The sequence below is a fragment of the Gouania willdenowi genome, chromosome 12, assembly GCF_900634775.1.
Source record: "Gouania willdenowi chromosome 12, fGouWil2.1, whole genome shotgun sequence".
NCBI classification, from domain to species: domain Eukaryota; kingdom Metazoa; phylum Chordata; class Actinopteri; order Blenniiformes; family Gobiesocidae; genus Gouania; species Gouania willdenowi.
In genome coordinates this window covers 28,957,213-28,971,498 of record NC_041055.1, presented here as the reverse complement: position 1 = coordinate 28,971,498, position 14,286 = coordinate 28,957,213, and the positions used below count along the sequence as shown (strand labels likewise).

The 14,286-nt window shown below is 38.1% G+C and overlaps 1 protein-coding gene across 8 annotated transcripts in view; it reads left to right on the top strand.

Moving 5' to 3' along the window:
* Nucleotides 1-3,274: 3,274 nt before the first annotated feature.
* garnl3 (GTPase activating Rap/RanGAP domain like 3) overlaps nt 3,275-14,286 on the top strand; it is a 92,060-nt gene continuing 81,048 nt past the window's right edge. For 5 of the 8 annotated variants that reach the window (XM_028462645.1, XM_028462637.1, XM_028462640.1 and 2 more), the window contains exon 1: nt 3,275-3,662. In XM_028462645.1, coding sequence (XP_028318446.1) covers nt 3,565-3,662 — 98 coding nt within the window. In that variant the 5' untranslated portion in view covers nt 3,275-3,564. The remainder of the gene's footprint in view (nt 3,663-14,286) is intronic. The other 3 variants (XM_028462638.1, XM_028462636.1, XM_028462642.1) reach the window with 1 other exon arrangement.

Genomic DNA, 14,286 nt, shown 5'->3' with positions numbered 1-14,286 from the left:
AGATAGCTAATGCTATTTCAGTTAGCAGAATGCTAAGGGTTGAAGAAGAAATCATAAACATGACTTTTTCTTTCAGGGCATATTGTCATTTTTTTTTTTTTTTTGCTTTAATGCTTTTTTGCAACATTATTCCCATTTCTGCTACTTAATCAAATTTCAGTGCCTTTTCTGCACATTTTTTTCCACTTTTGAAAACGTTTTTCGGCTCTTATAAACCCACCTAATGTTGCAAGTGTTGACCCATTATTGTCACTTTTAACCACTTTTCACCATATTTAATGCTTATTTTTGCCATTTAACCACATTTATGACTTGCCCATTGTTTGCCAGTTTAAACTACTTTTTCCTACTTTATAAATTATATTACCCCAACCCCTTCTTCCCCACAATTTCTGCCAATATTGACACTTTGAACCCTTTTTACCACTTTTTCTGTCTGTTTTTATACAGCCACTCTCAATAGCAACCTTTAACCAATTTCTGTGGTTGTTAAAATCACATTTCACCACATTTAACCCATTTTATGTCTGATTAAAACAAATATTTACATGGCACAAAAAAACTTAAACTTCCTGGATAACAGTGGATATTATTCAGATAAATAAATAAATGTGGTTATCACAGATTCACAAAATAATTATTGATTGATTAGACTATGACTTTATGAATGGGCACTAAAAAGCTCTGTTCACATTTATCTGGTGGTGGGTGGGGGGGGGGGTTATCTCCTTCAGTGTCCATGAATCATCCCTGGATGTTCCACGCTAATGAAGCTCATCCAAGATGCACAGCCATCCTACACAATGTATTTATAGAGCCCAACATTTTACAGTAAGATCTAATCAGCGAGTCCATATAAACCTGCTGCTGGCTGCACATGAGGATGGCTCCATTTGTTGAGTAAAAGCTATTTTAACCCTTTAGGGTTTCTTTTTTTTTTCCACACTGAATGCACGTTGATCAGTGTTTGTTTGGCGTTCAGTGATACTGAAAACATTTGATTGTATTTTTTCATCGGAGACCTTTTTACTTCAGACAAAAAAAAAGTCATATAGGTTTGGATTAGACTAGTGGTCTGCAACCTTTTCTCTCAAAGGAGCAACTTTGCCTCTTCTCTCCTGGATTAAAGTCCATCAGGAGCCAAAAAACTCATGCTAAATGCTCATTTCTTGCCACATATCAAACATGCATATTTAGCCGGCACATTGGCATTTAAATTAATCTGTCCCCATACAATTAAAATATCCATTTTCTTCCAGAATAGTCTTTTAGGGGATTTAAAACTTAAGGTTAGCCGCAGGTGCAAGGAGAATTAATAGTCTGTAGATGTTGCATGAGGTGAAGTAGAAAGGTGGCAGAGTTTTTACACTGTGATTTATTTTTAGATTGACGATAGGGCTGGGTGATAGGGACCAAAACTCATATCTCAATATTTTTTTCTAAAAATGGCTACATATGATATAAATCTCTATTTTTTTAACTCAAACTCTTAACAGGGTTAAATTTGCCGATGAAAAATGCCACACAGGCATATTTATTAACACACACAACTGCACAATATGTGCAACTATTGGCTTTTTCTTCTGTAAGGGACAGCACGTGTGAGTGAGTTGTGTAGTGTGGCTTATTTAGGGAAAGGTGTGGGTTAGGATGCACTCAGAAATCATGCTGTTCTGAGAAGTAATGAAAGCAGCGACTCCAAAAACTAGTATATTTATATAAAATAATCTAAACAAATATTTACCTCAGAAATATGGAAAAATTGTAAAGCACACTGTTTTAATGTACTCTAATGATAATATGAAATACTTATGATGTGATTTGTACCGATTGTATACAGTAAATAAAAACAAGTTAAAAAATATAGAAATATATCGATATAGGCAATATTGTAATTTTCTATATCGCCAAAAATACTCATATATATATATATATATATTGCCCAGTCCTAGTTGACAAATTGTTATATCATAATTTAATTGGTGTTTTATTTAAATATTTTTTTAAAGCTAAAGGGAGCCATTGCAAAAGAGTCAAAGAGCCAAATGAGGCTCCAGAGCCGCAGGTTGCAGACCCCTGAATTAGACCATGAGTATCAAATCCCACGATAATAATAAAAAAAAAAAAGAAAAAGAAAAACGATCAAATTACTAGTTTGAAAATTGAAAAAATTATCAAAATTAAGATTGTATTTTTTTAAAAAATAAAGAAAATAAAGATAACTGATGATTAAAGGTGGGATGATAAATCAGGTGACAAGATATCTCGATATGAGTGGATTTAAAGTAAAAAATTAGGTAAAAGTAGTTTAAACTGGCAAATAAAGGGCATTGTAAATGTCGATAAATTGGGGAAAAAAAATAGGCATTAAATATGGTGAAGAGGTTAAAAGTGACAATAATGGGTCAACAATATGTGACATTTGGTGGAAAAGTGGTGGAAAGGTTTTATAAGTATTGAAAATGTCTTGAAAGTGGAAAAAAGAAAAAGCAATAAAATGTAATGGAGAAGTGGCAGAAATGGGAGTAATGTAGGAAAATGAAGCAAAAATATGGCAAGAAAAAGTGATACATTGTTTAAATATGGCAAGTTTGGTGCAGCTGTAGAGGAAAAAAGGAAGCAAAAATAGGCTGAAATTGTTCAAAATACATCCTTCCAGTGTCTCCCGACCCCAAGATTGAGAACCCCTGTTCTAGACTTAAAATATGTTACTAGCTGAGGTGGAAAAGTACTCACCTAGTAAAAGTACAGATACTCCTTGTCAGGCATTACACTTTTTTTTTTGCAAATGGAATATATTAATGTTAAGCTAAAGAATGCACAAACCTGTTCACAAATTATGAAGTGCAAATGAATTTGCCACAAAACAGGAGAAATACAGGAGCAAGAAAGAAAGAAAAAGGGTAAAATATGACAAGATTGGTGTAGTTGCAGAAGAAGGGTTTAAAAAAAAAAAAAAAAAAAAACAGCAAAAATGGGCTCAAATTGTACCTAGTCTATCATATCATTAATTCAGTGGATTATCCCACCTCTAATAGGTATAGATGAATCTATTTAAAGTAAAAATAAGAATGACTCAGATTAAAATGGATCTCCATAAATTTGATGGTTGTGATTTGACTGATGTGTTGAGTTGTGTTTGAAGGTTGGTTAGAGTTGAGTGAGCTTACTTTCTGCGCCCCTCCCTCCCTCCCTCCCTCCCCTGAATCACCTCCCCCCTCCTCTCTGTCTGTCTGATGCAGGATCCTCTCACTGCTTCACAGCTGAAGTTCACCCGGAACGACAGCCTGGACCAGGCTGTCAGCCGCAGTGCCTCCTCTGGAGATCCCGCATGGAAGCCCCTCCACCACCACCACCATCACCATGCCTCTATAAAAGCCTCCCAGCAGCGCCTTGTGTCTGACCCGAGCAGGAGGAAAGTCCGCAGCTCACTTTTCCTGCTGGATCCCCTTTTTTTTTTTTCCACCTGGCTGATCTTTGTGCTCCTTTTTTATTTGAATCCTTTCTCCTCCTGGAGGAGGAAACCCCCGCTGTGTGCCGGGTCTGACCGCTTCTACAGCACCCATGAATTCAGAGAAAAATGTGTACCTCTGCAGAGACAAAGGCATCATGCGCAAGAGAGCCCTGCTCCTTAGGAAGGGCTGCAGCTTCGAGATTACCAGGTAGGGGCTCTGCTCTGTAAGGGGAGGGTGGTGGTGGTGGTGGGGGGTGCACTATGGTCTGTCTATAGGATAGAAACAACTCCTACTGTCATTAGTGTGACTTTAATAACAAGCACAGCCTGTGTTTGTGTCCTTATTGTGGTCTGTGCGCTCTCAGGATGGAGACCACGGGGGGAAGTCCCTGTCGAACCCCTATAGAACACACACACACACACACACATTACATAGACTTATATTTAAGATCTATTCAGAATCTATTAAACTTACTATTCTAACATCGGAGTTTTCCTCCTATTTTTCTCTGGGATGCGTTATTTTGCGCGCACTGGCACGCGCTGTTTGCACCTCATGACCTCGCGTTTTTATGTCAAAGCTGCTGATGCCATTGCGCTGTGACTGTCCATCGTCTTTATTTATTTATTTATTTATTTAAACATCTGCGTCCCCATTGGCCAGTCCTGGTAGTATAGCCTCAAAGACCTGTCCAATCAGAGCTCAGAACTTAGGAACCAAATTGTCCTCCTGGACGCCTCACTGCCTGGGATGGGATGGAATGGGTTAGTTCACTGTTTTTCAACCTTGAAAAACGACTGTGTTCTATACTTTCACTTTGTCCAATTTTAAAGGAAGTTAAATGAAATACAGTATAAAAATAACTGAGATGGGGCATTTTGTCACTTTGTGCACACTTATCCTTCAATATTTGTGACAAAAATGATCAAAAACGAATTCAATAAATTATTGATGTAAAAATGGCGTCACGATCCAAAAAAAAAGGTTGAGAACCACTGAGTTAGTTGGTGTGTGGTGGTGCAATAGCTGTGATGTGGCTCATGGTGTAACAGACTGAGGATGACAGGGAGCTCAGATCACAAACAGGCCTCATGATGTGTTGACTAATGGCTTTTGCAACAGTCCTGTAGGTATTTACATATATGGGCTTTTCATATTTTCCTTTTCAGCAGACTTTTAATTCGTTTTATTAGTTTTAGTGTCCTTCATGGTTGTGCACGGATCATTATCAGAGTTTCAACACTTTGCACAAAGGTCCATATGATTGCAACTTTTCAAGTACAGTATATTACATTTAATACTTGTTATTGCCAGAGTTCTCTAAACCTCAGGACAGTATTTTTTATTTTTTTTTTTTATCTTTGATTTTTTTTTTTTTTTCCCATGTCTTTTTGAGAAAAAAAGGTGAAACTCAAACGCTTGCGACCTTATAACTTCTTTATTTTGGCCTATAAGCTCCTTTTACCTAATGGATTGTGGTCTGTCAAAGCCTTCACATACTGTTTATTGTGTTTGTTGTCATTAGCATCATTTTTCAAGGAATACATGAAAACTTGCACATCGGTATTGGTTTAGTTCCATGAGCCATTGATTATTATAACTATAATAATAAAGCTTTTTTGTTCAAATAAAAACATTCGCTTTTTTTTAAAGGAAATGTAAAAAAAAAAAAAAAATCACAAAAAGTGAGACTACATGTGTTGAAGGAAATTTTGACCTAAAAGCAAGAAAATTTTACTCAAAACTGAGAAAAATAACGCAATAGAAAAAAAATCCAGGCATAATTTCAGCGGTGTCATATTTGGGGCTGATTGCGAGACATTTTCAGAAGTTGTCTCATAGAATAATCCTATGATATTAATTAAAAAAGATGATACATCTCAAATAAAATAAGATGAATTAGATATCAATGATTTGCACATGCAGTCCTAACAGATTTTGCAATTTCCATTTTAGCTACAAACATTGCTCAGCGTTTTTTCAGGTTTATATGCTTGTAATTAGTGTTGTACAGCTTCTGGAAACCCAGTAAAGAAATGTTAATGTATTGTAGTACAGCGTAATGCTAACTGAGCTAGTTTTTGTTGAAAAAGTACAATAATTGTGTCGTTTTTGCCATGCTGGTCCAACATAGCTGCAGTCTGTTCGTGCACAGTCCAATCATTAGTCTTATAATTTATGTACTTATCAAAGCTCTTTTGTTTGATAAATTGTGGAGAGCTTTATTCATTATCCAAACTGTATGATCTATAGATGAGCTCTCCTGTTATACAGTCGCTCTCCTTTTCTGTCCCTCTGTCTAATTTCCTGCTCTTTCAGACGAGCTGTGCAGGAGTGCGAGAATAGTCATTATTCTGGCTTCATCGCTTTTATGGTTGATAACTGTTAGTGTGTGTGTGTGATGGTGCGACTGGTTCAGGATGAATAATGGGTGCAGGGATAAACTTTGACCAGGAAAGATTGAGTACACGTATACGTACTGTATACCATATCGGGACATTTTTAAAGTGTGCACGGTGGGCACACTAGTCATACTCAAGCGCCCCATGATGTATTGCGAGCGGAAAAGGACTAATAAACACACAAAATGACCAAAACAGGCTCATAATGACTCCAGTAACATACAAAATGAACACAAAAACTAACAAAATGAGTGAAAAATATGCAAAAGGACTCCAAAAACACAGAATGACAAAAAAAGGATCATCATGACTCCAGTAACATACAAAACAAACACACCAAGTAGAGAACAATATGCAAAATGACTCCAAACACACTAAATGACCATTAAAGGCTTATAATGACTCGGATAACATACAAAAATACACAAAATGATAGAAAAATGTGCAAAATAATAACGGAAGCTCAAGGCTGTGTCTCTATTTCACCATGGATGTGTGCAGATCTCACGTTCTGACCCCCTCCAATCACCCCATCACCACCTGGACTTTCTGTGTTCTGAACCAGACCTACCAAGGTCGTCACACATCATCTGACTGTATCAGAGGGAAAGCAAGGGTTGGAGGAAATCCCCCCTAAACCCCTCACCCACCCCTGCCCACGTGCTCTCTGTGACTGTTTTTGCTTTATGCATGTACGCTGACGAGGTTTTTTCCTAGTTAACACTGACCTCCACAATAGGGAATTCAGTTTAAAACATGCCTTTTCCCTCGGCCCTCACCTATTCTTCTGTTGTTTTTACATGTTTCTTCTAAATACGGGGTGCCTCTCATGGCCATGGTGACCCACAGTTTCTTTCATTCTTGTCATCCCATATTACATGTGATTGTTTTTCCGTGTTTCTTTGGATGGATGTAACTGAAATGTTTGTATAGCACTGTGGTTTTTACCTGTGAAAAGCCCTTCATAAATAAAATGTTCTTACTTACTTAAAAAATGACCAAAAATGACTCCAGGGACAAAACACACACAGAAAATGAAAGAAAAATATGCAAAATGACTCAGAAAACACGCAAAAAGACCATGACTCCAGTAGACCATGACTCCAGTAGACCATGACTCCAGTAATGTACAAAACAAACACACAAGATGGGAAATGAATATGAAAAATGACTCTAAAAACACACAAAATGACCAAAAAGGCTCCTAATGACCCTAGTAATGTACAAAACAAACACAAAAACATACAAAATGACAGAAAATATAAAAAATGACAATAAAAACACAGCTTTGTGCAAAAATACTTTTCTTTTTTAATTGTGACTATTTAGATTGTGAAGTGAAAGGAATCATTCCATTTATTTTTGTACACATTGGAGTGGGGGTCACGGAGTAAAGCTTCCTGACAGTGTGCATCTCAGGCACTCGAGGTCTAATCGACGATCAATCAGCCTGTGCAACTATGTACAGGATGCTCCACTGTACTGAGGGACGTGCACTCACAGAAAGAGCTGCACCTGAGTCTGAGACGTGTTTAATTCATTGTAGCTGCTGCAGAGAAACACGACAGAACAGACACTTTCACACTTTCTTTACATCATTCGTTCACACTGAGGTTGTGCTAATGTCATACTAATAAGCTACTCAAACTAAGCCTCACGTCAAAATTAGTATGTAGTGTGTTCACATTAGATGGAATGATTGCGTTTGTATACTTTTTAGTTCAGGGGCCAAATATGAAGTGTTTGACTTTAAGTGGGGTACAGATTTTTTTTTTTTTGTGGGAAAACAAGCTAATTCAACATTTTGTGTGCCCTGATTTACACTTCAACATATAAATGATACAGCATCAGTCCCTGCTGGATCTTCATTTACATTTCCCTGATTTTTAGGTTTTCATGGAACAATTGGAGGAAAATTTGCCAGATTTGGGAAAAATGTTGTTCTTTTAACAGTGACATTAAAATGATTGCTATCATGTGATATAAAAAGAACTAATAATGTGGATTATATGGAATTTTTGTATCTGAAAGGGCTGAGATATCAAACTGAATTAATTGGAAATTTACAAAATGTTTTTTTTTTTATGTTTTTACTTTCTCAAACGGGCCAAATTTGATGCTTTAAAGGACCGTATTTGGCCCCCGCGGCCCTGAGTTTGACACGTGCAATATGGGGACGTTTTAAGTATGCACGATTGGCACACTAGTCATACTCAACCGCGGAAATGTGCCAGTTCAAACACAGCTAGAGACAAGTTCCTCAATATGTATTGCTGTGATAAACTTATCTAGACATTAATCTGGCATATTTAGAATCAAACGTCACCTAAAGCGACTCTGGAGGGCTGCTGTTAATGAGTATTTCATTATCAGTTAATTGGATTATTATTTCTTCCGAAGGCTGAACCGGTGTTTGGCCTATATTTTTATAATATACTACAGTACGTAGCTATCACGCTACGTCAGCGTGGACTTGTGTTCTTTGTTTTGCGTAGAAGCAAAAGATGTTCAAAGTTCCTCTTCTGCAGTGCGGCAGGTTTTATCAAAACTCCCAATTAGCAACCAGATAACACAATCACCAGATTAACCCAAACACCATTTCAACCAATCAGTGTAGATCAGAGGCAACTGGCGGCCCTGGGACCACACACGGCCCTCGATTTAATTTTGTGTGGCCCCCAAAGCAAACAGACAGAAAACGGCAAAAATACACACAATTACAAAAGACTGCAATGACTCCAAAATACAAAAATGCACAATGAATATAACAACTAAAATCTAAAGAATGACAAATATACAAAGCGGGAATAAAAATACAGAAAAAAAAACTACAAGAACACACAGAATGACCATTAAAGGCTCATCATGACTCCGATAACACACAAAATGAAAAAAATGTGCAAAATTGCAACAAAAACACACAACGACCATAAAAGGCTCATAATGACTCCAGCAACATACAAAAAGACACAAAATGAGAGAAAATGTGCAAAATTACAACAAAAACGCACTAAATGAGAAAAATATACAAAATGACTGTAAATACAAAATGACTGTAAATTAGGCTCATAATGACTCTAGTAACATACAAAAACACACAATGAGAGAAAATAGGCAAAATGACGACAAAATCTCACTAAATGACCAAAGGCTCATAATGACTCCAGTAACATACAAACCAAATTCACAAAATGGCAAATATAGCTCCATAAACACCAGCATGAAAGATGACTTTGGAATTATTTAAAATGCGCGGTTCATTAATCACTCTCCTGTTTCCGTGCATGCTGTAATTTACTCAGCCATTGAACAAAAAGCCCAACCAGCCTCTTTTAGCGATAACGTCACCTGTTGTAAACGTTTCCTTGTTGGACTGCAGCCTCCAAACGTGCTACTCTTCTTCTCCCCATTAATCTCTGCTCAGAGGTTATTCTGGTACTTTTGCTGAGAAATGTTAGCAGCACGCTAGTAGGTAAAAGCTACAAAGGCTTTTGAGGACACATGCCAGAGGTTGGATTGGCACTAGACTGAATCCAGATGTGGTTGAAGTGTGCCTTGCTGTGTTTGTGGATTTTTATAAACAAAGAAGAGGGGAAGAATCATGAATTTACATTACATGTCTTTAAAGTGAAATACTACAGCGGAGGAAATGTGCATTAGGTCTTTTTCCTCGTGTGGTTTCCTGTTGAAGATGTTACTGTAGACTTCAAAAGCTGAATGAAAACGTGAATCAAGAACAGATGCTTTGGAGGTCAGACATGCTTTTGCCAATTTTGGGTTTTTTGGGAGAGAGATAGCAATCCTCAGACCAGACTGTTCAGACTGGGCTGCTGGGTCTCTCCCTCTGTGTTACCAGCTGTCATTAATCACCAGCACAGAGCCGGAGTGGTGAACCCACAGATTTAAGCCTGCCTGTGCTATGGAATGCTCTCAATTTGTACTCGTTGTCAAGCATTTACAATAAGGCTGGAGACAAAATGTTTTTCTGATGCATCTATTTGTAATTTTTACCAATTTTTTTGAAGTTACAACAAAGTAATTTGGTAAATTTCAGAAACCCTAACCCTGAGACCTTATAACATGAGTTATATGAAATTATTAGTTATTTTCCTGTTTGTTTGATCGTTCGCTGTTTAGACCGGACGGACGGGACCCTCAAGTTATTGGCGGGCAATGGCCGCGGCTGTGTTGAAAGCAAACAGCAAATTTCTCTGGATATGGCATTATAACCAAATGTGCACCTTGGATGTACATGCTGAACGCACACGAAGCCGTTTAGAGAGAGTTGTGACAACGGAAGAGTTCCCAGAAGTTTGATGGGGTATGTGCATGCGTGCGGCTGATGCTCGTGCGTGTGTGAGAGAGAACCCACAGAGGAGATGAAGAGAGTCCCACACTGTAACCAGGACAGGTAGCGAGTCACACGCCCTCACCACACGTAAGGCATTTACGATAAAAAAATATATACGTAACGAGTAAAATAAAAGAAAACACTCAACAATGTTTATACAAAAAGTACAGAAAACGACAACAGAAATGCACAAAAATATACAAAATCACTCCAAAAACATACATTACAGAAAAATACACCAAATGACGACAAAATATGAAAATGATGCAAAATACACAAAACTAAATGTTTGTACAAAAAATACACAAAATGACAACAGAAATGCACAAAACTACACTAAAGAAGATACAAAAATACACAATGACTCCAGAATCACACTACAATGACAGCAAAAACAATCATTATACAAAAAGACAACAGAAAGATACAAAAAACACACATGACTCCAAAAAACAAAACTACACCAAACCAAAATATATATAAATGAGTAAGAAAATCACATTTATCATGCACATGTCTCATAGAATTAAACCAGGGAACTCCCACACGCTGTTTTACCTTGCCCCCGCAAATATACTCCTTTCTAACACTACAGAGTGCGTACACCTCTTTGTACATCCAACCTTCAAACACATACTCATTTGGCTATTTTTCTTACAGCGATGATTTAGTAACGCAAAAAAGTGTAAAGTCATTATTGAGCCAACAAAATCTCTGTCATCACCAAAGAAAGTTTAGCCATTTCTGACCAAAACAAAATTGTATTAGGCTACTTAAAGTATTGCATAGTAATCTTACTGATTGTTTTTATTTTTTTTTTACTATCCAAACACTGGACACTAATTTTTATTGTTTTAAAAATCAGAAGCATCACAATGTTAAAAACTGCCAAATACAGGCTGTGTTGGAAATGTCACTCTGTACTATACACTACAAACTTAATGAGTATATACTGTGTACTGTATATTATAAGTATGATTAGGATGATCAGCGTTCCCACTGACGTATACTTCCAAGTTTCCCAAGATGCATTTGGAACCTAAAACAAAAACCCGAATCACACTGAGGCTAAATATCTCTGATTCGCCACCTTTACTTTGAAAGTTCTGAAAACATTTTAAGTGAGAAAATGACCAAGTAGAATATCAACATGTGCTTAGAACTCATGGAAACACATTTTATTCCAACATTTTTGTAAAGTTTTGACATAAAATGAGTATGTATCGCGTTCACATCAGATAATATGAAAAGATTGAGTACGTGAGAAATACTCAAAAAAATGGCCACATATAGTATAGTATGCACGATGGGATCACGAGTCGTACTCAACATCACATGATTCATTGCGAGCGGAATGTAAAATCGTCCTGGGACAGGCTTCAAGTTAAAAATTAAACATCCTCTTTTCAAAATAAAACATTTATTTTTGTCTTCTATTAGTTTTTTTTAACACTTTTATAAATAGGGCTCTTGTTTTGAAGTTAACCAGAAGTTTTTTCAATAGCACAATCTCTGAAGAGTCAGCATGAAATGTGTACACTTGAGTTTAATGGTTCAAATGAGCACAAGTTTCCACAGTCTGTGATGATTTGGGCTGCCATGTCATCTGCTGGTGTCGCTCCACTGTGTTTTCTGACGTCCACAGTCAACGCAGCATCTACCAGGACATTTTAGAGCACCTCATGTTTCCCTCTGCTGACGAGCTTGATGGAGATGCTGATTTTATTTTCCAGCAGGACTTGGCAAAGGTACCAAAAGCTGGTTCAATGACCATGGTGTTACTGTGCTGAACCCCATATATGATCATGTTTTTTGGAGAATAAACTATTCCTATTTTTCCCCAATAAATGCAGCCATTCAGCACTTGTGAAATAACATTAGTTTTGGAATTTAATTTTCAATGTCAGCATGGCAGAAGTAGCAAAACTCACAGCAGAATGAGCAAAAATTAATTTCCCGGTAGTGCGAATGCTCATAATCGATCTCAGACCGTGACACCGGACCTTTCTGAGTGCAATTGAACACAGCATAAAGTTTGGATGCAATTTATTCCGTCTGTTATCACTCTCCCTCTAAAACCAATACGTAGGGAGACTGCGTGCAGTCACGGACATCCGCTTTGAGTCCACACGGACCTTGGTGCCATTTGTTTCACTCAAATATGTTTGTACGTTGCTTCTCTTCGTCGGTGTTTGTTTTTCTGCCTGCTTTGACATGTAACCGTTGTGCTTGGGGGAACGTTCACCATTACACTTTTACAACCGATAGGATATGAAAGCCAATAGTAACTCCCCAAAACACCTCATGGACAACTATGTAAAATATCTGCGATTGGCTGAAGAGTAGCGTCACGCTCCTTGATTTCCAATGACACGTTAACACCAAAAGCGTCAACAGCGTCAGGTTTACATAGACAATATATGGTGGACGCGCTTCTCGGAGTGTCGAGAGCGTCCCGTGCTTCCTGTGGCGGTGTCATGGTAGATGCGAGCGTCGATGCGGGTCAGCAGGTCGTCAAACTGGGCGGAAGTAGCGCTGAAAGCAACTCTCGTCCGAGCACAGCTCTGGTGACGCCAAGCCACTCTCTGGATAATGTAGAGGAGGCAGCGTGTTCAGCGCGGAACTTTCTCCATTCACCCACACTTCTCTATACCCCTCTAACATCAGTGTACACACTGAGTCACACCAAAATACATCTGAACGGAAGCACCGCCTTCTCAACACAATAATGTTCCACCACTTCAGTCACTGGGTGAATTATGAACTTAACTGATTGCCACAATGTCATCCATTGTATGAACACTACCAGCAACAGAGAAGCCCCTCCCCTAAATGCACTCAACGTGCTCTCTTCCGTGCTCTTTGACGCTGGTGACAAACATCTGCTTTAATGAGCACAAGCGTCCAACTCGGGCGTGAGGCATAATTTTGATGCACGTATTGCATTTGGTGTGAACGCAGCATTAAGCTCAAATACAGAGCCAAGAGATGGATGAGGGGTCCAGAGTCCTTTCAGAAGACTTTAACTTACAATACGATCAAAGTTTAGGATGGATTATTGACTAAATAAAGCCAAAACAAAACCTTACATACTGCAGCTTTAACAAGTTAAACTAACGTCTAAACAAATCTTGAATGGTTTCCTCAAAAAGCAAAGACCTCATCTAATGCTTTTTGTGATATGCTCACACTAACCTGACGTCCATATAAGGTGTCGTTGAAATGATGGTTCTGCACTATGTAGCCATACGGTCAGTGTGTTTCTCAGTGAGGTCTGAATGATAAACACTGGACGATAATCACTCCCATATGTGTCTGCATAGTTGAGCTCCACCAGCACAGCGCAGCACTCTGCTCATTTAGACACAAAAATACACTCAAATTACCTTAGAAAATGAAAGAAAAAAGAAAGAAAAGTTCCTCACTTGATTACAGTCCTGTGTAAACTTTTACCCGTGGTCGGGACATCTGCTTCCATTTAGTGCTCCAGGATACATACCTACACATTGAAATTCATACACGACTCCAGGAAAGCTCAGGGACTGGAACAATTCCAGTTTTAGAAGCTCCTCCAAAATATGCCCCGAGTAGATGGATTCCAACGTGGAGAGGGCTTTGATTTGGTTGCAGATACCTCAACCTCTCGAATCTCTTCATTCATGCTCGCTAAAGTTTTGAGAGATTTACTTACAATCAAAGCAAATGTTCAGTTTGTGTTGCTTCATCCCAATGTCTCATTACGTTTCAGGAGCTGTGGAACATAAAGGGTTACACGATAGTACATTTTTACCCTGCGGTTTTACAAGAGGCCAGCTACGCTACACCCTCCACTCGGTTAGAGGTCGAGCAATGGAACGAGATGTCAAATAATGAGTGAGATTAAAGTCGAGTTTGAAAACATTTGTAGGAAGTCGGGGCTGTTGTTACTTTAGCAGAAGTTGTAAAAGATACAGCTGAGATTTGGATGTTGAAAACGACTTACAGCATAAATTAGTACATGGATTATATTTCCTCCTGCCATTTTTCTTTTAGTATAGTATATCTAGGAAATCCATCCATCTCCCTAAACTTAGAAAAC